Raw genomic sequence first — 27699 nt, 5'->3', positions numbered from 1 at the left:
TGGGAGCTGTAGGGCTTTTTTCAGTCTAAACCTGCATAGGATTGTGCCCTAATACACCTTTCTGCAAATAACCTCATCAAGGGCATAGTTCTCACTGAAGTGCTAAAGCTTATCTGGGTTTTACCACTTCAGACAGGTTAGGCCTCACATGATGGGATGCTCCTATATACGAAGACATAAACAAAAAATATATCCACACAGAAAAGTAGATATTGGGTATGTAGCCTTGCCTTCTCCGATGTCTAGTTTTCTATGAGCAGGCAAGGTTGCCCTTTTTTTTAAAATGAACATTTTATCATGTGAGCCTCAACCTGCTATGTGAAGTGGTACAGCCCAGACACAGGTTTAGCACCTCCATGAGAACTCAATTTAATAGGCACCCTAAACACCCCAAATCAAAACTATTGCGACTATTAATTTAGGTAATCCAGTCCCTGTAACACAGTCCCATAAAAAAAAATCTGATCTGATTTGTGTAAACAAAACCTAGTGTGTAAGAGAACTAGAAAAAAAATGGGCAGACATCACCATAGTCTGGAACAAAGTTTCTAGATGTCATCTTTCAAAATGGCCACTGCCAAATTTTAACTGGACCTGTTTCAGCTCCTAGAACACTTACAGGCGTCATTCTGTAAGTTACAAGACTGCATTACAGGGAGAGGACTAAGGTCCTCGGTTTTTTCTGGCAGGGCATTGTCACAGACACTACTTCAACAACTTATTTTGCCATGTGGTTGCCAGTCGACTAGCTACAAAATACTTCTGAGAGCAAGGGGTGGGGGCATCAGCTTTGACACTGGGGATTCCAGTTGCCAACCCCTACATCACTATGCATTACTTGAAAGTGATGTGTCTCAACCTGGATGGCTTACAAGCAAGATTAAATATACAAAGCAAGTGAGGGAGAAAGGCAGGGACTGACATATTAAAAGATAGGGAGAGATAATAAAAGCCAGATAAAAACCTGAAAAAAATTGCTGACAAAAATTGGGCTAGAGAAAAAGATTTTGGGGTGGTATAGTAGGTTTGGAGGGGCCAGCGTTATCTTGCATGTACAAGAAGTTAGAGAAGCCATCTCTGCAGATGTTTTTTCGGGGGGGGGGCTTGTCCATACATTCACCCTGTAATGCCACTTATATGGAGAACAGGAGAGCCTAAGGGTGCAATCCTATGCATGTTTAGACAGAAAGAAATCCTACAACTACCAGCATTCCTCAGCCAGCATGCTGCGAGTTGTAGTAGGACTTCTTTTCTATCTAAACATGCATAGGATTATGTCCTAAGCCAACCTTCTGTTAACTCCACCTTGATGTTTAAACTATATTATAGGACACTCTTCCTTCCGTTCCAGCCTCCACTCCAGGACAAGTGATCTCTATTAGTTAAGGGAAGGCCCATATTACAAAATACATATATAAAAAGACACTGCATGGGACTACCAACCTTTCTTGGGTCAGTGGGCACATTTGGAATTTTGGGAATGTTGTGGGTGCTCTCAAAAAAGGGCTGCCGAAGGCTTGACCATTCCTAAAATAGCTCCCATGATAGGTATGGCCATCACAAAACATTCATTTCCCAGGAGGCAAACCGGTGAGACTAAAACAAAAGCAACTTGCCCAAGAATCTAGGTACAAGGCAGAGGTAGGGTCTGAGCTCCAAAACACAAAACCACTTTTTTGAACCCAAAAGAGATGGCGCTGGAGGGCAGCACATTGCTTTGCAGGATGTCAATGTCCCAGCTAAAAAGTACTGATTAAAAAAATCTTAAAGAAATAAAAGATCAGGAATGGTAGAAAGTCAAGACAGGGACTAAGAGGGGTATCTGCAGGCACATTGGTGCCCACAGGCACCATGTTGGAAGATTCCAGGTGTATTAGTAGTGGGCATCATGAAAGTGGTTAGACATACTAGCTTTTTACTCCATGTACACTTGAGGTACATTTACTGGGGATCTACAGCCAACCATGGCTTTCCAGAGTATATGTGCACAATATAAATTACCCATGTGTGATCACCACATGAATCAATGATATTCATGTTATTTCCATGCAATGCATGAGGCAGCCCTAAGTTATCTTAGTGTTGTCTCGTCTATAAATGGAGGAGCTCCAGCAGGTTTCTTCTTTGATTAATTGGGTGGATGATCGCCAGGCCAAAGTTAGCAAACTCCCTGACCTTGGATTTGCTCCCTTCAATTGGGCACTAAGCAATTTCAACACACCAGTTCAAAAACTGAATAGTTATTTATTGTTCCAGAAGTACATTGCTCTTTTATACATATTTAATAAATGATACAGGATTTTACACATGTTCAGTATTTTATTTTTAAGGACTTTTCTCCATGCCCCCTCCCTCACCCCAAACACGCACAAAGGATTCTGCTACAGGACTGCTCATTTTCTTCCTTTTTTAAAATGCAGCATACAAAGAGGATAAAACAGGTATTTTAAAAACAAAATCAAAAACATAATTGAAAATGGAAGGACTTAGGAAGAAAGATGAGGAGAGAAAAACACCTTGGAACATGCATCCATTCAGTCCAACATGCCATCGAGTGAGAGGAGGCAGCAACAATCCCATCTGCATTTCCACATCTGCAAGGCACCTGGCGTCTGGTTTATATTTATTTTGTACACTTTAAAACATGGTTCTCCATAAAGTGGGAGCCTCTCGCCTTGACACAGTGAGAAGTAGCGAACTGAAAGGAAACACCCGGCCTTTCTGCAAATTAAGCTTAGAGCCCTTCTCCAACCTCCATCCTGTCTCCACAGTATTTATCAAACAGGACGATAAGAAGAGGCTGATTCCACTCAGTGCAGGATGCAAGATCCACTTAGAAAAAAATCAGCTGGTTTGCAAGAGGTGGTGGTGGAGTGCCATTTCCTTGTTTAAAGGAGAGGGGGCTTGCAATCTGCTACCCTACAGAAAGCTTGGCCCTTAGGCATCAGAGCATTCTTTTAAAGCTACTTAAATAAGAGAGGGGTTGTGAATCAATGTGGAACTCTGTCTTGCTCCAGACCTCGGACAAAGTCACTAGACTGAGCAATTTCATCAAGACACATAATTCATTCTGCTGTGCAAACATCAAATTTAATTATTCCTGTCCTAAAGCTGCTTCATAAAGAGTCATGATTTTGAGCCAAATACTATATATCTCCAACGTTTTCAATTTGATAATCCAGGTGGCTACCAGATTTGGGGTGAAAAGAGTGTGTGTGTGTGGGGGGGACTTTGCTCCCTTAAGACTGAATATGAAGAATTATCTCATGCAACATCACCATTTATATGTAGAAGTAGATCCAGGGCAGTGGGACGTGTTGAAGTTTAAGGTATTCAGGAATAATTCAAAGTGTCAATTATCAAACGTTCAGGACAAGGGTTATTCAGTTTGTGATCATGATAAAACTGATTACATCACTAATCATCCAGTAAAGGAGGAAGTCTGCGTGTTAGTCGGTAGGCAGGGAGGGGAAGCTCATAATTTATTTTTTAAAGTAAAGAACAGTTTCACATTGATGTTACAAAAAAGACACAATCTAGAGGTCCAATATAGAGTGCATGTTAAATGGAGGCAAAGTTCTTTTTTGGATCACCAGCCATAGTTTCTTAAGATGGCTTGACTGTTTTCTTCACTTTTTTAGTGCACTTTTATTATTGTTTAAAAAAAGAAAAGAAAAGCTAAGCAGGCTGCTGGTGCACCATCAAGAGGCAGACTCTGCAAAGCTGGAAAAATATGCCTCCACATACAATCTCTACATGAAATGCCCAACTTTTAAATATATATTTTCGTCTAGAAAGAAAGAACGTTTGAATGTGACAATATTCACCAAGCCCTTTGAAAAGACTTAACATCCCACAATGCCTGATCTTCTGATTGAACACATTGCCCCCTCCCCAGCCACAGTCCTTATTCTGTTTTGAATGATAAAAAAGCCCTCCACCCCCACCTGACCTCCCAGCTTCCAACTGCAATGCTTTAATTAAAGAGGCGAGAGCTATGAACAGGTTTGCCAATTCTGCCAGGGTTCAGAGGTCCTCTGCTGATCAGTCTTTATCGCTGATTTGTCGGACAGGCAAATGTACCTGCAAGGGGTCCCGAAGCCTCTTAAGATCCAATTCTGCCTGAAAATTAAGAAGAGCAAAGTCATAAGAACCACATTTCCCTTCAACAAGCAGTAATGAAATTCCTTTATTACTGAAGCTATAATAATTAGAAAACTATAAGAAAAATGAGTACATGATATCATCTGAACTAATGTTATCTACATATATCCAACTGACCTAAGAACAAACATAATTAAGTACAATAATCCCCCTTAAAGTAGACAGCATACTCATCCACAAAGGCTCATAAATTTCAGCTGCAGTAACTGCAAAACCAGCAACCTTCCAAGTGGCAGAACAATTCCCTTATCCCTGTCTTAAAGACTATATTTATATCCCAACAGTTAATGCTTATTTCCTGTATACAACCAAAGAAACCAGCATTCCACAGAAACCAAGATAATGTCAGTGGCAGTAAAAACAGCATTTCATGCAGATAAGCAAGGTTGCCAACCCTGTTTCAAAAATACTGGAAGGTCAAAGCATGACAGAAATTGACGGGGCTAAGAACCAAGGCATGGTGCGTCAAGTCATGGGTGTAAGAGAACCAAGTCTTTATTCGGCCAGTTCTGAAGTTCACGGGATTTTTAGAACATGATATTAGACAGAATGTAGTTTGACTAGCTGGATCAGTAAAAGAATGGACAACTGGCAACTCTAAAAATCAGATGCCATGCACTGGAGATTACCCACACAAATCCGGGGTTCTACAGAATAGCATGCCTACAATGCTTTTGGCAGGGGTTTCACCCATGTTTGCAATTTCCTCATCTTTTCCTTGTTCACTTCTATGGCCCAACATAGTGCACTACCCAAAGGATTTCAACAGACTCACTATCTGGGAAGCAATGTTATACAGTTTGTAGAACCTCAGCTCCAGGTTACATCAAGGATGAAAGGAAAGGGGACATTAATTCTTATTCATGGGCAACTCAGATGACCATTTGTCATGTATTCACTGCATGAAACTCTTGCACATATTGCATCCCCATCTGGGGCCTACTGGCAACATGGAGTTGGCCACCACCACCACAAGTGCTTGCAAATAGTGGGCAAAAGGTTTGGGGTTTGGTAGTTACTTTCTTCCCAAGTTGTATTCCTACAGGTTTAATCAGCCACTGGTATCTGTGTCAAAATTATGTCTGCCAGAAGAGCCGGTGAGCCAAGTGCATCAATCAATATTGAACACAGGAGTAGTTCATCTCCTCCCATTCCTGCTCCCCACTTTCATTACCTGAGCAATAGCATCCTTGAGTTGGTTGTATTTTTCTAGGTCAAAACGCGTTTTTTTGGCTCCTTTATGGAAAAATAATAAGTACTGCCTATCTCTGGCATCTGGGTATACATACTCCTGCAGAATGTGAGATTGAATGAAAAAAGAATTATCAGGTCATGAATTATTCTTTATTAATAAAAGGGTTGTGAGGGAAGAGGACAGAACTGCAGATCAGCTAGTCCCTGCATTGACTAAATGTAAGATGGGAACAGAATAATGCAGAACAGAACATCAAACTTGACGCACAGTCATAAACCTAAGTTATCAGTTGAATAGTGATAAGGTATGAAGTCAAATATCTTTGGCATATCAGAGTGAAGAGGCTGCAATTCCCCAGCTCATCATCTTACTTATGGTTAGGATTGAGCTTTATGGTGGTTTATTCACGCTGTAGACTGCAGATCTGCCTTCTCTACGATACAGTGGCAAGCAAGCTTTGGCAGCTTAGCCACTCTGAACAGGACAACATGCAGTAGCCCATTAGAGCCACAGCAGTCAGTAAATGAAGCCTTGGTTTATGATGGAATTTGCCCTGCTAAGTTAATACTCAGTGAGCCTCAGTGAAATGTAATGCAAACTGCACCAGAGGCCAAGGTAGCTGTTGGGTAAATACTTGCTAGCTCTACTGACAGGGTCCTGGAATTAGGGATGTCTGTCGCTGTGGAATCCACCCCTTTGGGGGCTTGATTTTTTGAGCACCCATCTGAGCCACGGGGCTTTTCCCGAAATCCAGAAACCTTTTCCATTAAAAAAAAAAAAAAAAAGTAAATAGAGATGTGCAAAATTGTGCTCTGCGATTTGTGCACATTTCCATTTACGTTTTTTTTAAAGGAAAAATCCGCAAGCTGGCCCAACTCGATGCAGATTAGATTTTAAAAAGGGGGGGAATGCTTTCTTTTAAAAAATGTAAATAGAAATGTGTACAAATTGCAGAGCACAATTTGCGCACATTTCTATTTATGTTTTGTTTTTTTTTAATGGAAAAAGTTCCCGGATTTTGGGAAAAGCCCCGTGGCTCAGCCTGCAAATCATGGCTGTGAATATTTACGGAAATTGCAATATGCGCAAAATCATAGCCATAGAGCAATTTGCTCAAAATTGCAGGCATAAATGGTCTAATTCTAATTAGACCATTTACATCTGCAATTTTGAGCAAATTATGCTATTTATGCCTGTAATTTTGCACAAATCGTGGTTTCCATAAATATTTACAGCCATGATTTGCACAAATACCCCCCCCCCCCAAAACACAAGCTGGCTCAACTTGTCACACAACAAGTCTGGCCAGCTCATAGATGAGCGACGTGGAGTCCGGGGGGCTGAGCTGGAGAAAACACGCCGAGGTCTAACCCCCAACGGATTCCTCTGACATCTTTATATCCTACTACCGTTAAAAAAAAAGTACTGTGGACACACTCTTTGGACTAAAAAGTGATTTCTGGCTCACACTCTAAATGAAAGTAAACATAGGGCGCAATCCCATGCATGTTTAGACGGAAAAATTCCTACAACTCCCAGGCTGGCTGTGGAATGCTGGGAGTTGTAGGTCTTTTTTCCTGTCTAAACATGCATAGGACTGCACCCTTAGAAAAATAACTTAGTAAGAACTCTAAAGTAGCCTGGAAGTTGTGGCCATGGTTGGAGGGATCAACATAGAATCTACCGCTCTAGCATGGAATGTGCAGATACATCATAAACCTTCATTTCCATTTTCAAAAAAAAAAATGGTCTCATAACAAAACAATTTCAGTTATCAGTTGAGAAAGTTACCCTACAAAGCTAGAGAGCAAAAATTGGCAAGTGATGTGCAATAGCTAGAGGAGGTTTCCAGAACACCCAGTCTTTCACCCTGGTACATTCTGCCTCCTCAGGGAGCATGAAGAAAGACACAAAAATATAAAAGGAAAAACAGATCACCATAATCTTTGAGGAGGATTGGCTAGAACAGGAAGTTAGAAGCTTAAAGACCAGGGGCAGTATCCAATGGGATGCTTATGCCCCTGCCAACTCTTTTGCACCCCATGATTCCATTGTGCAAATGGCCTCCATTGCTTGCACAACAGTGATTTAGCGCTTCCCAAGGGCAACTTGAACTGAGCAAAAATGCTTGTTTCTGGAATGGAACAGGTCAGCAGAGTTTGCATAAGGTGTTTCCGCTCATTTCAAGGCTTCCTCTAGGAAGTGCTAAATCTCCATTGCATAAGTGGTGGGTCCCGCTTGTGCAATGGAATTAGCAGGACCCACCACTTGCAGAAGGAAAGTGATGGGGCAGAAGGGAATCGGCCGGCGCATAAGTGCCCCGTTGGATACTGCTACAGTTCACACATGTATACCATCTGATTTCTCTTCACTTAGCGTCTGAATGGGATATGGCTGAATGGAAACCAACAACTGAAAAGCATGGTATCTGAGGGGATATCGAAGCTATAGCTGTCACGGCTCACTCACACATGCAAGTCATCACTCGGTGTTGCATATTCACCACTTTCTGAGGGCATGTGTGAGCCAGGCCAAAGCTTCAGAAGTACACACAGTATTTACTCTGGTTTGCAAGTACTATGCAGCATGGATGAGGAAAAGTAACATTTAGGAGAATGATTTTCAGAGGACTTCCTATAAGATTGAATAAAACCAAAAGCAGATCTCACCTGACGCGTTACTACGAAGTATGCATACATTGCCATGGCACTACCGTACGTGATGAAGTAGGTCACTGGCTCCATAATGTCCCAAGAGTATTCCCACCAGGTGAGCCGGGCCAGAATCCCAAACTGAGTGGCCATGTAAGCCAAGCCACCCCATAGCACCCAGGTGGTTCTCTTCTCTGCTTTTCTGCAGATATCCATCCTAACCTGCAAGAATAAAATGTTCAGAACTAGCACGATATTGGACAGTTGCTTTTAAAAGGAGTTATGAAATAAGCACATACATCAAGACCAGTGTTTTCAATACTGATATTATAAAACTGCTTTTTATAGCAGTCTGAGAGACTGACATATTTCAAGTACAAAGTGACTTGAGTTTTCATTCCTTTTGTGCAACAACATTTATTCCTGATGAATACCTATGCCCCGCTATAGAGCTTTTCATTCTTTAAAAAAAAAAAAATGTTTTATTAAGTTTCCCCCCACCCAATTTTCAAATATACAGAAAGAAGGGGAACACACTTACAGAGCAATCTTGTGGGGACAGTATGGATAATGGGCCAAATCCTGGGGCCTCCTGGGACAGCAAAGGGAAACTGGATCCTGCAGACTTAAAGCCATCCCTGGAATGCCCTGTTTTGGGGCTTAAAACTGACAAAAGCCCCACTGGAAGTGGCACTTTCCGCGGGTGGATGGGCACTTCTGTCCCATCAAGCATGCTTGTCCGAGTGGGGGTAGGATTGCTCTGCCAGTTGTAGATAAGAAGAGACATACAAAACAAGGGATGAGGGTGGGAGGGAAGCTGCCAGTCACACTATGACTGATTCCTGTCCTTGGTTTGCAATGGGTATGCCTGCATGTCATGGGCCCTTTTCAGTGTTTTGGTGTGTGTTTTTTTAAAGATTGCCCAATGCCATTTTCACTTCTAATGCTGCATTTTCAGAACCAAGCTTCTTTTTTGGTGGGCAGGCAAACTATCTCCCCTTCTGTGTCTTCTCCCTGAAATTTCTTATAATGTTCTTTCTGGGTATGCTCACAACAGGCAAATAACACCACAATATTTACTTGTGAATAAGCACCTGAATCTGTGTGTGAACCAGGAGGCTGAGATGTTTACTCGTGAGTTCTTCCACTGCCAGGAAAGGTTCCAGCCTCTGGTCTGAAATGGAACTCTGGAAGGAGACTTTCCCAGCCAGATTATCTGCCCCACGGAAGGTTGTAAAGCACATCTTTGGATATAAAACTGCTAGCTGGGAAGGGCTTCAGACTGTCATTTCAAGCATCATGGTGAAGCAAATCTGCTTCCATGGTAGTGACAACATTCCTCAAACGCTGCAGGGAAGAGTGTTCCTCTAATAAGGAACTTGCTTGGCTGGGAAAACAAAACTCAGAAATGGAGCATGGAACACTGACTCCCCAGGAATGTGATGAAACATAGTATTAGGGCCCTTTCAGATGTAACATTCCCAGCTTGCTGAACCATGGCCTAGCATGGTAAGAATAAGTGTCCTTACACACATTCTCCCCAACCTCACTAGCTCTGGGCACCCATCCTAGTTACATCTGAAATGGGGAACTGTCATTTAATACTGGTTTACTAACTAGGATCTTAACCCATGTTCAAACCATGGTTTAAGATTCTGGTTAGTAAACTGATATTAAACCTCAGTTCCCTATTTTGGACATAATGGGGAACTGTAGTTTAAGCTAACCAGGATTGGCGCACCAAAGTCAGTGCACAGACAAGTGGGGTGAACATGTGGGCCTGACATTCGTTTCTGGCTTGCTATACCATAGTTTAACAACCTGAATATGTTAAGTACAAACCAGGCCTTAGTGTTTTACATTCTATATGTAGTTTTAACATTGATGCATATATTGTAAATGTGAAAGAACAAGAATGATGGGCAAACAAAACTGGATCACAACTGAGCTGGTATTTTCTCTTCCTTGGTATTTTTTGATGAAACAGCTTGAAAAATCGACAGGTGATTTCTGTGGTATGTGTAGTGGTTTGGAATGTATAGAGAATTTCCCCTTGAAAGGATCTTATGTCAGTTTACCCTGAAACAGTAGCCCAACAGTTTTCATTTTGTATATGAAAAACTACTCACTTTGAACACATTTCATGTTGTGGTGCTTTTATAAAGACCTGACAGCACTGCATAAAATAGGTTTCCCTTAGGCACCAAATCCTCCTACTAGCAACAAAAAAGCTATTGAACTCTACCGTTTCAATTGTGTCTGCTGTTACTGTATAATACAATTTATGCTATTTTTTCACTTGTTAGAGCAAACTGGAATGTAGCTTAATGGAACAGAGGTCCTCACCTTCTCCAGGGGGGCTAACTGCTGTTTGAGGTCTTCTAGCCGCCCAATTAGTTCCTTCTCCTTATTCAGCTGGTGTTCTTCAATACACAGTGTAGTGTATAGCTGCTGAACCAATGTCTTTACATCATTCAGCGTGGTTGCGTCTTCTTGGCTTAAGAGATCTAAACAAGCAAAAGGACCTTTTAATATTTTATTCTTCACACTGCTTATTGTCCCAGCAACTTATCAGAACCAAAATAACAAATCAGTTGCGTCTGCTCTGAAATTTACAGAACCAAGTGAAATAGAGAATGTCACTACCTTGGTTTCAAACAAAGACTAACTGAAGACTTAATTTTTTTTTAAAAAAAACACCTAACATGGAGAACCATGCTTTTTGAAGCTCCTAAAAGTCAAAGGGTTAGTACTTTGCTTGTACTTGCATCTCCTGTGATATGAATAGTTTCAGTTGTAAACATTCTACACTGGAACCATTTTCATCACCACGTACAGAGAAAGGAAGGCTCAGGACTTCAGTTTAGACTTTTAGAATCTAATTTAACCATTAAGCCATGCCTTCACATAGCACTCTCTTCCACTTCCCTAAGCTCAAAGCCAATCCTGCAGCTCCCACAGATAAAAGCAGAGGCTTCCAGTAGCCTGGGCACATACTGGTTTTGCAGCAAAGCCCAGAAAGAACAGTAGTGTAATAGGCAAACTGTCAAGCTTTGGAAATGGTAGTGTTTAGCACTCAGTATTCATGATGATTTCAGTTCAATAGATGCTTGGCTCAAATCAGTTTAATATAGCTATAGCAGCACTGGTGTTTTTTGTACAAACATTTTAGCATGATCAACTAGAATAAAATATCCCAGTATCAAACAGAAGATGCACTTACAAGTCCAAGGCCAACAGGACAGTGAAATCAACTCCTATCTGATAATCTCCACATTCCATGAAACCTATTATAGCTACTTGGTTTCACTATTATTTGGAAGTTTGGAAGCATGTAGAAACGACAAAAATGTTAAGGTTATTAAGATAAAAACGCTTTGTTAAGTTTCTGGCTTAAAATGGGTTATTATAGATTTTGTCATGATAATGCAAACTAAAAGATATAGAACCTTGCATGCAGTAAATTTCAGCACACAATCTTCAGGCTTAGCATGCCTTTGTTAAATCTCAGTGAAATCTACAAAATAAGCCAAGTTTGACAGACATCAGTTCAGCAATTATACAACAGTGAGCAACAGATGGAGATAGCACAACATTTGAACCACGGCAATACCTGGAAGTTCTAATGTTCTATATCAAGACAAGAAGTGTAAACAGCAAAGGGTTGGGGTCAAAACCTAGTCATACTTAAGAGTAGGAACACTGAAATTAACGGGCCTTATGTTAGTCACAACCAACTGAAGTCTTACTGATTTTATGGGTCTGTCCTATATATAACTAAGTCTGGATCCAATTCAGTGTTTTTACAAATTAAAAAATAGCATTATATTAAAATGCTTCAAAATATCGAAGCATTTATGCTACATTTGACTTATACACAGGTGAAAAGCAATGGAACTGGTACACATGATTAACATTTTCTTTCCAGAATCAGGTAGTAATCAGTTGACATCTTAGGAAACTAATGTTGAGATTTCCACACTAGCAAGCTAGCACTACTGTTGTTCTCACAATAGCACCCTAAAGGAAAAAGTGAAAGAACACTTACATAGTTATGGGTATATAGGGCCGATTGTTTAAAGGCAGTCAGCATATAAATGAAATGAAATGAATTACTTTCCTCTGTTCTCAGAAAGCTTTTATATCTGGAATTAAATGTTAACTCCAGATTGCACCTCTACATTGGAAGATGAGTCATTCATCTATTTGCAGATTAATGTCCTAATGATGTGTACTTCTCATACCTATTATGAAAAATTGTTCTATACACAGGGTATGAGACAGACTAAGGATGCAATCCTATGCCCAGTCACTTGGGGGTAAGCCCCATTCACACAGTGGAACTTACTTCTGAATAGACATGTATAGGATTGTGCTAGAATCCTTTCAGAACTGTAAAGTGTAATATGTAACTTTTTTTTCTTTTCTCTTGATACTTTTTCTTGTTCCATTTGTTTTCCTGTTCTTTCATCTTTTTGTTGATGTGTCCTCAAGAATACTGTAATGTTGGAAACTGTAGATGGTGATTATGTTGTTGGTATTTTTTATTTTATTTATGAAGATAAAAAGTAGAATAAAAATTAAGTCAAAAGAACTGTAAAGGAGCTTGGAAGTACCTTTACACTGTGTACAGTACTTTAATAAAGGTCCTTTTTATTGTTGCTATTCTTACACATGTCTGCATTATGCTCACCTCTATATAGACAACGCTCTATTTCAGAAGATGGAGGAGTTAATTTTAGGTCAATGGATAAATTATTTGAACAGAACACTAGCAACACATTGCCACTTCTGCATCTATCTCCAGTGTTTGGAATCTGAATCTTTTAAAAGTTCTATGTATTTGTATTTCCCTGCAAAGACGTTCTAGAAGCAACCCCTTCTCCAATTTAACCCTAGTTTTGTTTAAGTTGGTGTTTATCAAACTTTTTGAAGCTTTTCTCCCTTCCAAATTTACCCACCATCTGCCGCAACCAGGTGTTCAACAGGAGAGTATGCAGAGATCCTTGCACGCAGTTATGTGCAGGCAACTGTGTTCATACAGCCTGCTGCTTGCTGTGTGTGGCTTGAGGTACTAATCTCAACACTGGCATTTGCGATAAAAAGCAAGCAGACTCTTCCTGATCCACCCTCTTAAAGCCATGCACAGGGAAACTCATAAGAAAGCAGCAGCTCTTCTTCTAAACTCCCTTTTTCCCAAATCACGTTGTGGCGATAAGGCAGTCACTCACACAAATTTAATATGGATCAGAAGGTCTCCTTTGCCAGGGAGCATTCAACCCACACAAATCTTGGCTGATACTAACATCTACCTTAGGATTTTAACCCACCACACTTCACACCTCACCTGCCTCCAGGTGCGTCATGCCCGGAAAGGAGCGTGCCCCACAGTTTGAGAACCACTGGTCTAAGTTAATCTTACTATGCTGCCAGATATTTCACATCCAACTCTTCTCTGACCTTATCATAAGCTCCTTCACTTTATCTCCAAATTCAATTATTGCTTTTTGAAGTAGTATTTTTCCCTATAATGTTAAAAAAACCTATCTGGGTCCAAGATGCAGATCACATAGTAGCCTTGTAGCAGTGTGTATAAACAACCAAACTGAACATATACATTTGGCTCATTTATATCAACAAGGCAACGTAACACAGTGTATATATATGAATGCATGGATGTCCTGCTCTTTATGATGAAGTTAGTGTGTAAGAGTAAACTATAATCTAGTATACTTTACATACTGAGGTATCACACCATCTGATTCAGTGTGCAATCATCCCTGTGATGTTAGGGACGAAAGCCACCATGTATGAATATCGTCTTAAATACACTGTGGACAAGACAAGTACCTGGCATAAGGAACTTCTAAGTAGATACACAAACAAGGCATTGAAAGTTAGAAGTTGCCAGGCTAGTTCCAAGGCAATAAAAGAGGACGCCTTCAGAAATCCCAGGAAACACCATGAGAACAGCCCAGGTTTGCCTCATGGAGCACTAAAAATGTGTTCTATAAAACTGAGAAGATGTTATGGGCATCACCACTTGTTGGCATGAATTTTAACATACGCGTTATACTACCACTGTTGAAAGCATGTCTCTGATTAAGGCTTAGTAGCTAATATTTATTTATTACATTTATATCCTGCCTTTCCTACAAGGAGCTCAAGGTGGTGTAAATACTTCTACCCTCATTTTATCCTCACAACAACCCTGTGAGGTAGGTTAAGCTGAGAGATAGTGATTGGCTCATGGTCACCCAGCGAGATTCATGGCTAATTGGGGTTTGAACCCAGATCACCCAGAAGTTAAAACTTGTATGATGTACGGGATGATCTTTTGTTGGCCAGAGGCACTAATGCAGCCAGTTAGCACTAATGTTACACTACCTCCGCTATTAACTTCTATAAAGGAGCATGTGATCATTCAACATCTCTGTGTCACTAGTGGTAATCTTACTGCTGAACACCAGATGAAGTTAACGTACTCCTGGAAGTGGATGCAACACCAGTCCATCAAAAACTATCACCACCTCCTGCGTTCTTCAGTTTTCACTAGGGATATTTGGTCATATATGTGTCCAATTATATATTCTTTCCCCTACACTGAGAATTTCAGTATATGAGAACATGTAGATGTTGCTGCTCAATCAGGCCGTGAGGCTTTTTTCTGCCAGGTGGCTGTGGTCTGGTGAATCATCATACACCTGGTGCAAGGTACATTTGCTCAAGATTTCATACTTTATGTTATTTTCCTGCAAGGAAATTATGCCTCTGCAGAGAATGTATGGAGCAGCCTTTAAAGGCTATTCAAATAATTCCTATTAAGTACCAAAACACTGGGCACAGGAATCCATCTTTGTTTAACAGGTGCATGTTTATGTAAATTACTACATAGTTTATGTAAATTACTACATACATACAGTCCTTTCAGAGTACTAATCTGAAAGGACTGATCACTTCTTTCATCACAAGAAGCAGAAAGACAGAACATATGCACTTATGGGGCTGGGAATGGACAGGCCAGGAGGAGAGGTGGTGCATCTGGGCTGGGAATGCAAAATCAGACTGGGAGGAAACATCCTGATTATGTTGCATTCCTTCAACACCAAAATGAAACCATATTGGTGACACTGGTAATGTAACGTGTGCAAAGAGTGTTAAAACTGTTAAGATATTCAAGTGGAAGCAACATGAGCAGAACTACTCAACTATCATGGTAGTTAGGGCAAGACAGAAAGGAGGCCAAATGACTATGGAAGAATGTTCAATAGGATTTGGTCCAGCCTTAGGCTTAGCTGTTCACTTTTTTAACACACACACACACACTCAGATTAGTTCTATAGAAAGTTAAATTAGTCAGGTCACCTTTAAAACAGAAAATCTTTCCACTGAAGTTGAATCAAGAACTGTCCTTCCCTCTTCTGTCTGGTCAAATATTTTGCAACAGCTTCTCTTCTCAAAAGTGTAACTTACTTTTGGCTTCTTTAATTGTGCCATTCTTCCCCCATTATTTGTGGGCACAGCATTTTTTAGTGCCATGTTGGTGACTTACACCTGTAATAATTTCATAGCCACATCCCAGTAGCAAAACCAAACCTGAAGAGTCCCCAACATTGTGAAGGGCACGTGGTTTGCCTGCTGACCTTGACCCTTACGCCAAATCAGGACCCCGGATTTCAGCAGATGGCAGGTGATGTTGCCTGTCATCATTTTTGTTGTCTTTTCATATTCAAAGTCCCAGTCACCATCATGATCATGTGGTTGATAGCAGTCTTATTAGTATACTTGGTTTTGCCCTAGTGATGCTGTATTATAACTGGCTTTTTAAAAAGCAAATCTAAATTCACATGTTCTGGATCCAAACATGTATAACATGAGCAGAAAGGCACTTCAGTTCACATTGGGGGTGGGGGTCCGAGATTTCTGTTGTCTCCCACCTCCATTTCCCATGGCTCCCATGTTACATCCCACTCCATTCCTGAGCATCCACTGACCCTCAGGATGGGCTTTTCAGGGGGTGCTGGGGGCTTCAGTTGGGAGGAAGGGGCAGGAAAGCCTTGTCCATGAGTAGAATTCTGCTTGATGCTCTTCAAATCCAAGCCTCTCTGTATCACAACCACTGACCCTTCCCAAATAATCCCTAGTTGGCTAACTAGCTGCCTTATTGTACCTGCAACCTTTGCAACAGGAAGTCAAGTTACCATGAGGCCAGTATATCTGTCACACATTCAATGATCGATATTCTTATTAGTGGGATCTTGCACTACAAGAGTTCTTTTACCAATACCCTGGAGAAATCTCATGTGTGTGAGGATAGTGATTTGTCACCTAGAGTGTGGGTTCTTTCTACTGGACTGTTTGCCACTTTTTCAGTACAAAACACTTCTTACAGAAATTGGGATTAAAAACAACCCAAGGATGAGCAGTATGAATGAAATGTGGCAAGTAAGGGTGCATGTGTGCAGGGGGAAAAGTGACTGAAGACTGGGGGGGTGGGGCATATAGTTAGGCAGGACACAGTAGCCTTGCCCTTGAGACACTGGAGAGTTGGAGGTGCTGCTTGAATATTTTCACATTTATCTCCACATCACGATGGTCAGAGTTAGCATGATCTGTGCAGAATTCTGAGTGCATAGGTTTGCAGTAGATGAACCATCGTCTTTCCCACCATAGATGAAATTATCTTTTTAAATTGTTAGATGAAGGATCTTCCTGAAAATGACTTCCGGAAATATATCCCAATTGCATGAAGTTGTTACCTCTCTTTGGTGGACGAACATGATAAGTCAAGTCATTAATTACTAGTTTGAAATCATCAAGGAGTAGAAGATCTATGCCTGTTGAAGACGCTACGCGTGTCCCATCTGTAAGGTAAAACAGGAATATTTTATTAAGAGCTAGATGTGCCTTACCAACATTAATATTAAAATGCTGCTTTCAGTGCAAATTACAGTGTAATACTTTGTAAAAACACACATTTAATTTGCAATATAAGAGAGCATTCCATAGTCTCAAAGTTGTAAACTAGAAGTGTCCCAGAATCTGAGCTGTCCGAGGTACGAGGTGGGTTGTAGGGTTTAATTATACATGATGGGCAATATCCTAAACTGCCACTGTGCTTCCACTAGTTCTGTTGTGCCAGCGGGACCTGTCGCGAGCATAACTGGAACTAGGGGCTCCTGAAACAAGCTCAGAAACAAGCGGAAATGCTTGTTCCCAGATCAGGACACATCAGCTGAACTCCCTTCTGAGAGCTCCCCTGATCTGACCTATTCTGGAAATGAGCACTTAACAATTGTTTCAGGATCCTCAATTTCCCATTGCACTAGTTTTAGGACCTGCTGGTGCATGGGCAGCTTAGGATACTGCCTGATGGTGACAGACCTGTGTGTTAGAATGAAGAGCACTGCCAAATTTGTATAAAGTGGGTAGGGATTTAAAGTGGAGCTGAACCCATTCCCTGTGTATTTCTTTTTACCTGAAAACCACTTCCCCGCTCCCAGATGTTTTTCTCTCAGTGGTACCGCAAGACCAGAAACAAGCATTGCCAAGAGAAAAACACTGAGGCGGAGGGGATTGTGAGCAAGAAGTGGCAGGAGGGGGAAGGGTTCAGCACTCCCCTGCTATCCACTGGTTTTCTACTTTGAAATCCTCTCTCATTACACAAATTTGGCACAACCCACATTCTAACACACTGGTCATGCTGTCTTCATGTACAGTTAAGCCACTCCGTTGGTTAACCTTCTGGATAACCACAGTTCGTTTGTGGTAAAATTTTATGTAGGCTTTCTGCATTCCACCTTTCATTCTCCAAGAAACAAAGAAGATAACAGTTTCTCATTCAGAATCAGCCACTGTAGGTGTAGTAACATGCAACACCAAGAGAAGTGAAATGTAACTATGTTAGCTGCAGCGAGAGTAAGTGGTTCATTAATGCTGAAGTTTTAATCACCTTGGAGAGAAAGCAGTCTAAATCATAGCACATCTAATATTCCCCAAGAAATAAAACGTAACCAGCAGTTAGTTAAAGTTACCAGAACCTTAAGACCTCTATTATTAAATAACCTGATACATTTTTCTTTTTATCTTTTATTGTTCATCACTCTGGAATCTGTTTAGATGTGGAGCAGTATATAAATGTTGTACATAAAATCAATCAATTAATCAATCAATCTTTGGCATGCCTATTAAAAAAAAAAAAAGACTGTCAAAGGCCAACGTTTTCCAAGGTGCAGATTTTCTTGTTTTCACTGTTAGTATTACCACACATTCAAAAGAAGTGCAATATTCCTAATCTGAGTTAGTGTCTGTATCCATTTTACAGGCAGTTTGGGTAGTTTAAAGCAAAGGAGCTGTAAGTGCAGATGACAAGAGCAGAAGTTAACTTTGTATTGAATTCAACAGTACCTGGTGAATAAATTGCAACCCGGTCAATTCCCCGGTCTTCTGCCTGTAGTTGCCGTAAGAATACTCCAACTGAGTCTGAGATAGGCTTAAGTGTAAACTGGCAGCGCTCACGGCGAGATGGAAGATTCACAGATATTACAGGTAACCCGTTTTGGTAAACCACTGTAACGTCTATGGGGGTAAAAAAAAATAGGCAGTTAAAATAGATTCTTTTCAATAGATCTATTCAGGCAGCCAGTCTTTAGATTGCACACAAACAGAGCCTTCCCTTTTCAAAAAATCCCCAGCACTGGTGCCATCTTGAAGCCCAGTACTTAGAGGAGACATGTCTCTGCCTTGGTGGATGTCCTAGGAGGATTTTCCAGGCAAATTTCTCTCTGAATACTGCTAGCTATTCATCTGACATTTCTCCATATAAAGCTTCAATGAGGTCAGGCCTCTAGGTCTTGTCCAAACTCACTTCATGTCCTTGGGGAGTGTCTCCCTTGAAGACTCATTTTCCTTGTAGCAGTAGCTTGAGCACAGATCCCCAAGTTGGATGCCTCTTTCTTCAAAAGAAACGTTATGCAGGATAAGGTAATCATTCATCCATATCAAAGCTCACCCCCCTTCTACAGAACACAGGAACTGATCCTCCCTGTATTGCCCCTGCAGTAGGCTTTGGACTCTTAATTTAGAGGTGCCAAGATAGTGATAAATCAGATCCAGGTTTACTTACAAGGAGATACTTTATTGAGTACAATCAGCACACAGGAGTACCCAATGGTTGGATCAGACAGCTTCTCTGAACCCAGAGCCATGGGATAAAATGGGTTTTATAGCATACATGTCAGCAGCGAGGCAGCATGACGGCAGCAAGTATTAATTAGCATCCATCTACCACTTTCCCATCATAGACTAGCAGTGCTTGTTCAAAAGGAAAACAATCTGAACTTTCCCACTACAGACACCTAGCTGCTTTAAGGCAAACAAGCTTCACTTCCCAGGCATATCCTGATAAGGCCCTCTAGCTCATTAGTCTGGAATGTGCTTGAGGCCGCACCATTGGCCTTATTGCTCTTTGACTCATCCTGGTAAATCAAGAGGCCTGTTAGGGAAAACAGTGGCCTTCTGAACCAAAATCAGAGAGTATTATGGGGCACCTAAGCCCCTCTAAAACTACTGATAGCTTGGTTCAGGCCTGGGACCTTAGATTCCCCTTCTTCTGACCCCAGCCACTATAAGGAGAATTGTACATAGCTGTGTGTGCAGGGAAGGGGTGACCCTACCATTGAGCAGAATGAGGCAACTCTTTCACACAGCAGATGATGGGGAGCAGCAGCAAGGTCTTGTAGGACAGAGATGTGGTACCTCATAACCTGCCCAGTGGCCCCTAGGTGAGCATGCTGCCCTTAGATGCAATGGAGGATGCTGTCCTGTCAACAGTGTTGGGAGTAAGATTCAACTGCCAGTCTGAACATAAAGTGGGTGCCATCTTGGTACTTCACCTCAGGCGGCAAAAATGTCATGGGCTGGTCCTAGTCCTTTCATGGCAAGAACCAAGCCCATCTGCAAATACTGTGCTCTGCCTGTGTTATTTAAGTCAAGTAAGAGCATGTCAGTATGTGGTGTTTCAGATGTAATGCTGAATCATGGCTTGGTTAGCTGCACATACCCTTCCTTCATGCCATCTTTTCTGCATTTACATTCTGGTTCTTGGCAAGCCACAGCATGCTATCTTGGCTGAACCAGGCTTGCTCAACTCAAGGTTTGCCTTGCCGACACCATCTGTGGCTTCAAAAGGAGTATCTCCACAGGTGGGAGGCTGCCAAGTGCTGGACGGTGTTCTGCTTCAGATGGGGGGACTTTGCAGGAGCGGACGGTGCCAGTCGGCTTGATCTGTGGCTTCAAAAGTGTGAGGGAGAAGCTGTGTCCATGTCCTGAGTTCTAGCTGAGATTTGGGTTAACAGCCTGGATAGACTTTCATTCCATGCATATTCTCCTCTTCCCTGTTCTGGAAACACATGCTCTTTGGGGTGCTTTCTGCCCTCCCCTTAATTTTTTTTAATGTACTTCTGCAAACTTCAGGGTTCCCCTAAAGTTCCCCCCTCTTGCATGTGAGTGATGCGGATTTTGCATCATAACCATAGACACTCAAATATGATATTCAGAAACAGAGGAAATGGTGCGCAAGGCTTAACCTGGGTGTCTAGCCACATCTTCAAATACAATTTTTATGGTAGATACTTCTTGCTGAACTAAAGGATCTACTGCTCTTTCACATGCCTAAGTAGAATGCTCTCTTGCTTCTAGAAAGAGAAAGTAAGATTTTCTGTCTGAGTTGTACGTTTTTCTTTTCTTTAGAGACAGGAGAATGTTCTGATCCCAGTTACCCATTTCTGATCCCCTTTGAGGGCCTGGACGTTTGGGCTTCTAGCCTATGTAGTGTTCTTTACTGTGATTGGATATATATTTCCCTGTTCATTTTTTCCATCCAGAATAATTTGGTATTGTTATTAGCTCAGCTGTTGTAACTTCAAGACCATCCTACTTGTCTGGTTCTCAAAGAGGGAACTGGGCTAAATGACCTCCCGTCTATAGAGACAGGAAAATTGTTCAGGCAAAGCAATAATTTTATTCTCACCCTCCACCCCTACACACACACTTTACACACACCACTCTTCTGTTATATATACTCCTCTAATGTTCAAACCACCACAAAAATGTCTGCCTATCTTACAAATAAGGTGAACAGGAAATATACAGAACTATAGCAAGCACTAGCATCCAGGCTTCCAGCATAGCAAACAGCTGTTCAATCACACCACTAGATCCACTTCAACTCCCTAGCAGTTGGTTCTAGGACTCACCTGAGGAACTTAAAGTCTGTGTGTGATGGCAATTAAATTCTGTATCTAAAAAGCAAATGCTGCCTCACAAGCTCAACATGTACAACACACTGATCTATAGAGAACAACATCTGAAGTGTGAATGTCTCACCCTTCATTATCAACACACTTACTTGATCCTCAAATCCACAGCTGGGCAATACCTTTATTAGGATCAACCAAAATGTCAGAAAATAGTGAGCAAGCTTTTGCGTATGCCAGAACTCATCATCAGAGTGCTAGAGAGCTTCAAATAAAAGGTATTGCCCAACTGGATTTTGGAGTTTTTTCTTATAAACATAGCCACCATTGCCTTTTGTAAGACTTTCTTCATGTTACTCAATGGTACTACCAAAATGCTTCAATACTACGGCAAGTAATTTCAACCACCACCCACCATTAGTGATTTCTTAGACCAAAGAATTTTCTACCATTTGGGTAAAGAGATTATGTTTCTTGCACTTTTTAAAATCTGCTCCCTATTGAAGGTATTAAGTTACTAAAGGCATGTATGGTCATTTTACACTCCAAACCTAGCAAGAATCACCACTCATTTGAGTAACCAGTTATATCTTTTTTCCTTGAACCAAGTTTTATTAACACACTACTACTGAAGCAGTACCCCCCGTGTTTTGGAAACACATAACTTTTGATAGCATTTCACTTTTTCATAGTTTTAAATGGCAGGTTACTATTAAAATGAGTTCTCAAATCCATTTTTAATTCTTAAAAATAGAATTTTCAAAAAATACGTAATAAAAATAGTATTTTTAAAAGATATTTGAGCATACTTTAAAGATGGGATTTTCAAGTTTTCCAACAGTGCAACAAATACACATTACATTACATACAAACAGCAAAAATAAGATATAAGCCTAATCCATACACACAACATCTAGCTGGGCAGATGGCTTCATCTTATTATAACAGCTCAAAGAATGCAGCAACATTTTAGGATCCTGGAACATAACCAAAAATTTGCCTACAAGAAGCAGGTACTATAATTTTCCTTTAGAGGACTGTGAAGGCTTGTTTAATTGTTTTTAATTATTCTGGTTAGTTGGCTTTTGCAGTTCCATGAAGCATTCACTGGCTTTTTGTCAGACAAAATGTTTCTGTACAATTTTGTAGACTCCATGTCTTATTTCCATTTCTGGTTGAACCAGGCTGACCGTAGAATTCCTTTGCAGAATTCTCAGGACCAGATGATCCACTAGCAGACAGTAGGGGAGGAGTTCACAGATTATTCTGAATGACCACAACCACTCATAAGCACTAATTAATGATGGAAGGAAGTGAATACAATCAAGGAATACCAATAATGTATTTTCATCTGGAATACATACATTGAATACAATCAAAGTGACACCAATAATGTATTTTCATCTGGAATACATACATTGTAGATGGTGTGAATGTACAACAGAGGAGGCTGAAAAATACCAGTTTGAGATCATATATGCATTCTAGCTGTACAGGTTCCAAATTCAAAGAAAAATGCAGGAAATGCAAAAGCTTTTAGAGCACTGTTTGTGAGGCTTTCCTAGGCTAAATCTGCATTTGCAAAACAAAGAAAAAATGAGGATGAATAGATGTAAAATTAAATTATATATTTAAGTTAGCTTTTGAAGAAGACCGAGCATAGTTACACAACATCTTGAGTCTCTATAAGAAAAAAATATGATTGCCCTTCAAGACACAGGTGTGTGACCTTGAAATGACAGCCCTAAATTAGGTTGGCAAGTGATGTTTTGGAATGACAGCTGCCATTAAGTCACCAAGAACAAATAATCATGAAGAAAGATCCTTATCTAAACAAGGAGCAGGGAAATGAAAACTGACCTAGAAAATCACACACTTCTTGTAATTTAGTAGCGTAGAAAGACCATGGTAGGCATGGCTGTAATTTCTTTCAACAAGCAAACTTCTTCATCAAATTTTGAACTGTTTCAGCCTACTACTTGATCTCACTTGCCATAATTTACATGGAAAAAATTACTGAGTTACATTCCTAATTAAAATGAGACACATACATAACTCTTGAACATTTGAAAAGAAATCTTTTATTAACCAATTTGTTTATTGTACTCACCATCAGAGGGCACTACAGTACTGCAATAAACCACTTTCAAGGTCTGCCATGGAGGAAACCTTTGGTGTGCCTACAAAACGAACACAAGGCAAGATTTATTAATAAAACAGCAAATGCTCCGTTATATCAGATGACCCATGCCAGGATACCAGTCTAGCCACATCCTACTATCCACTGCAGGAAAGACAGTAAATCAGGAGAATCTTACAAGAGCAGTACCTCTTGTTGCCATCTGTCATTCGGTATGGATATTCTTCACAAGCCAGTTCTCATACCTTACAAAATTTGCTCACCTGATTTAGAGGTGGGGGGAAGAAATAATTTAGGGGTCATGAAATCTTTAAGCAGCAGTTTTGCCAACCAGTACTTTGAGAACAAATTTCCATTTTAAGCCAAATGTGGGGAGGGGGTGTGATAATAGACCGCAAAAAAGATTCCAGGAATAGAGCTTATCTAAAGAAGATGTACAATGCAAACAGAATGGATTATTAACACATTTAGAATCAAAGTGATAATCCCTTTAGGAATCCTAGCCAGGACAGCTAACCATATTGCTCAGTGTAACACATTTTAATACAAGCAAGCTTGCAGAAGCAGAAAGGAAAAAAATGTTCGTGGGTGAGAGTATCTATATTAGGGAAAGCTTAAGAGGGGCTACTCGGAAGAATTGATTAAGCTACATACACTGCAGATTTCTGCCTTAAATCGTTTGTTCATTTGTGTGATTAAAACCATCCCACACAATTACAGAATTTAAACAATTTAGTTTAAAATTTCCAGCATTTTAATGATTTTCACTTATTTGATAATGAAATTTGAGTTTCAGTTTGCTAGAGACATAGCAAACACAATTACCGAATAAAATCTCTCCCTCACAAAGGTCCAGTTAATAAATTCATCTGAAATCTCTTGTATTCATTGCCATATACCTGTGCAACTTCTTAATTTCTAAATTAAATTATTAATGGAAGCCACTGTTTTTCAAGAACATTTCAAAAATAAAGTTGTATATTGTGTTGAACCTGTATCTATAACACCTCTAATATCTTGTTAGGGCATCCACCTTAGTGTGACTAAAAAAGAAGAGATGTCTTGAAATATAGCGGTTAATATTTACACACAGCCAGCACCAACATTATATTCTGAAATATTTCCCATCTGTTTTTCTGTGAATAAACTTAATGTCTGAAGTGGGGACATGGATGAGATTCAAGGGGCTACTTTCCTGATTAGAAAAGAATGCCATTTTTTCTAATTCCAGAAGTAGCTGCAGCAATCTTCCAAGGGTCTTCACTAGGGATGTCAGACAATTTCGCCACGAATCTCGGGGAGGCCGAATGCCAGCGCATTCGGCCCCCCAAAATCGGTGGCGAAACGGTCTGCCCCCCCGCCCCCCCCGGGATGGGACTTACCCTGTGCGAATGTCCCTGGCAGCGGTTCGGTGGCGGTTCGGCGGCTGCTGGTCTTCCGACCGGCCGCCACCGCCTTTTCCAGTAAAAAAAAAACAAAACACCAAAAAAACGTGATAGGCTACGTAAACATTTACGTAGCCTATCACGGCTAGATTTTTTAAAAAAATACCGTGATAGGCTACGTAAATGTTTACGTAGCCTATCACGGCTGAGTAAAAACAAAAAAACAAAAACCGCGCGTACGCAAATGGCGGCGCCCATGGGCGCCGCCATTTGCATTCCTTATTTTGGCACGTCTAATCTACGTAAACATTTACGTAGACTACGGCAAAAATAAGGGGAACGCAAATAGCTTGCCATTTGTGTACGTGCGGGTTTTTTTTTTTAACTCAGCTGTGATAGGCTATGTAAACATTTACGTAGCCTATCACGGCTGATTGCAGGGACGGAAACGGCGGAGGCTACGGCCGCCGCCATTTGCGTTCCCAGCCAGCCAGGATTTGCGGCGGGAGGGACGGGGCGCCTCCCCCGCGGCCAGAATTTCGGGGGGAGGGATGGGGCGCCTCCCCCCCAGCCAGAATTTCGGGGGGAGGGACGGAGCGCCTCCCCCCCACTGCGAATCAAATTTCGGGCAAGGTAAGTGACTTTCGTACATCTGATGGTTCCTGGCAGTCTTACCAGTCTGCCCTCGGGTCTGGTGGTGCTGCTGTTGAATGCCAGGTCGGCCCAAAATAAAATCTCCCTCATCCATGATTTGATTGTGGATGAGGGGGCTGACCTGGCATGTATTACTGAGACCTGGGTGGGGGAACTGGGAGGGGTTACTCTCTCCCAGCTGTGCCCTCCTGGATACTCGATGCAGCACCAACACCGACTTGAGGGTCGGGGAGGGGGGGTTGCCGTGGTCTATAGGAATTCAATCTCCCTCTCCAGGCTTCCTGCTCATTCGAGTGCAGATCTTGAGTGTTTATACCTTGTGTTGGGTACCTGGGACAGATTAGGGATTCTGTTGGTGTACTGCCCACCCCGCTGCCCATCAGACTCCCTGCCTGAGCTGACGGAGGTGGTCTCGGACTTGGTGTTGAGGACCACCAGGATGATGGTCCTGGGGGATCTCAACTTCCATGCCGAGGCCGCTGTATCCGGGGCGGCTCAGGACTTCATGGCCGCCATGACAACCATGGGGCTGTCCCAACATGTCATCGGCCCAACGCATATAAAAGGACACACGCTTGATCTGGTTTTCTCGACTGGGCAGGAGGATGGTGATCTGAAAGTGGAGGACTTAACATCTGTCCCTTTGTCATGGTCAGATCACTTCCTGCTGAGGTTTAGACTCCTGGCGGCCTTTCCCCTCTGCAAGGGTGGGGGACCTATTAAAATGGTCTGCCCCCGGAGATTAATGGATTCCGATGGATTCCAGAGGGCTCTGGGGGATTTTCCCGCTGGTATGGCTGGTGCTCCTGTCGAAGCCCAGGTCGCTCTGTGGAATGCAGAGATGACTCGGGCGGTTGACACGATCGCGCCCAAGCGCCCTCTCCCTCTGAGCAGAGCCCGGCCAGCTCCTTGGTATACACCTGAGCTGAGGGCAATGAAGCAAGAGGGGAGATGGCTAGAACGCAGGTGGAGGAAAACTCGTGCTGAGTCTGACCGAACACAGGTAAGAGCCCACTATCAAGCCTACTCTGTGGCGGTGAGGGTGGCAAAGAGACAGTTCTTTTCCACCAGCATTGCATCTTCTCAGTGTCGTCCAGCGGACCTTTTCTGAGTGGTTCGCGGCCTGTTACATTCTGGACCAGGGAGAGAGACGGTGGAACCCTCAGTAGCACGCTGTGATGAGTTTGCACGGCACTTTGAAGATAAAGTCGCTCAGATTCGTCATGAATTGGACACCACCATTAATGCAGTTCCATTGGTAGAGGCGTTCAGAGCACCATCTGGTCCAGTTTTATTGGATGAGTTTCAGTTACTGAGTCCTGAGGATACGGACAAGGTGCTTGGCCAAGTCCGATGGACTACTTGTGTGCTTGACCCTTGCCCTTCATGGCTTATTAAATCAAACAAGGAGGGGTTGTCCGGCTGGGTCCAGGAGGTTGTAAATTCCTCCTTGAGAGAGGGAGTGGTGCCTGCCGCTTTAAAAGAGGCAGTAATTAGACCACTCCTGAAAAAGCCTAACCTGGACCCAGAGGATGTTAACAATTATAGGCCAGTGGCCAACATTCCCTTCCTGGGCAAGGTGCTTGAACGGGTGGTTGTAGGACAGCTCCAGGCACTCTTGAATGGAACGGATTATCTAGATCCATTTCAATCGGGCTTCAGGCCTGGTTTTGGAACGGAAACTGCCTTGGTCACCCTGTGGGATGACCTCTGCCGGGAGAGGGACAGGGGGAGTGCGACCCTGTTGATTCTCCTGGACCTCTCAGCGGCTTTCGATACCATCGACCATGGTATCCTTCTGGATAGGTTGTCTGGGTTGGGAGTAGGAGGCACTGCACTACAGTGGTTCTGCTCCTACTTGGATGGCCGATTCCAGAAGGTGGTGCTGGGGGGTTATTGCTCTGTGCCATGGCAATTGTGCCATGGAGTTCCACAGGGCTCTATTTTATCCCCCATGCTGTTTAACATCTACATGAAACCGCTGGGGGAGGTTATTCGGAGGTGTGGGCTGAGGTGCCATCAATATGCGGATGACACCCAGCTCTACCTCTCTTTCTCATCAAAACCAGGTGAGGCAGTGGCTGTTCTGAATCAGTGCCTGGGCATGGTAATGGACTGGATGAGGGCCAATAAACTGAAACTCAATCCAGACAAGACAGAGGTACTGTTAGTGGGTGGTTCGTCTGCCCAGCTAGGTGATATTCAACCTGTTCTGGAGGGGGTTGCACTCCCCCTAAAGGATCAGGTTCGTAGT

General features: G+C 42.0%; 1 protein-coding gene across 5 annotated transcripts in view; it reads right to left on the bottom strand.

The window, feature by feature from the left end:
- Window positions 1-24: 24 nt before the first annotated feature.
- MCU (mitochondrial calcium uniporter) overlaps window positions 25-27699 on the bottom strand; it is a 126708-nt gene continuing 99033 nt past the window's right edge. The window contains exons 2-8 of one of the 5 annotated variants that reach the window (XM_084845598.1): window positions 23377-23446; window positions 18418-18588; window positions 16770-16874; window positions 10357-10517; window positions 8029-8232; window positions 5339-5455; window positions 25-4122 (exon numbers count right to left, since the gene is read on the bottom strand). In XM_084845598.1, coding sequence (XP_084701724.1) covers window positions 4045-4122; window positions 5339-5455; window positions 8029-8232; window positions 10357-10517; window positions 16770-16874; window positions 18418-18588; window positions 23377-23446 — 906 coding nt within the window. In that variant the 3' untranslated portion in view covers window positions 25-4044. Of the gene's footprint in view, window positions 4123-5338; window positions 5456-8028; window positions 8233-10356; window positions 10518-16769; window positions 16875-18417; window positions 22839-23376; window positions 23447-27699 lie in introns of those variants that run through there. The other 4 variants (XR_014789383.1, XR_014789381.1, XR_014789382.1 and 1 more) reach the window with 4 other exon arrangements.

The sequence above is a fragment of the Heloderma suspectum genome, chromosome 3 (assembly GCF_057233095.1).
Source record: "Heloderma suspectum isolate Gila_16-S chromosome 3, 16-S_ref, whole genome shotgun sequence".
NCBI lineage: Eukaryota > Metazoa > Chordata > Lepidosauria > Squamata > Helodermatidae > Heloderma > Heloderma suspectum.
The sequence above is the reverse complement of the archived record's forward strand: the minus strand, read 5'-3'. Positions and strand labels throughout refer to the sequence as shown.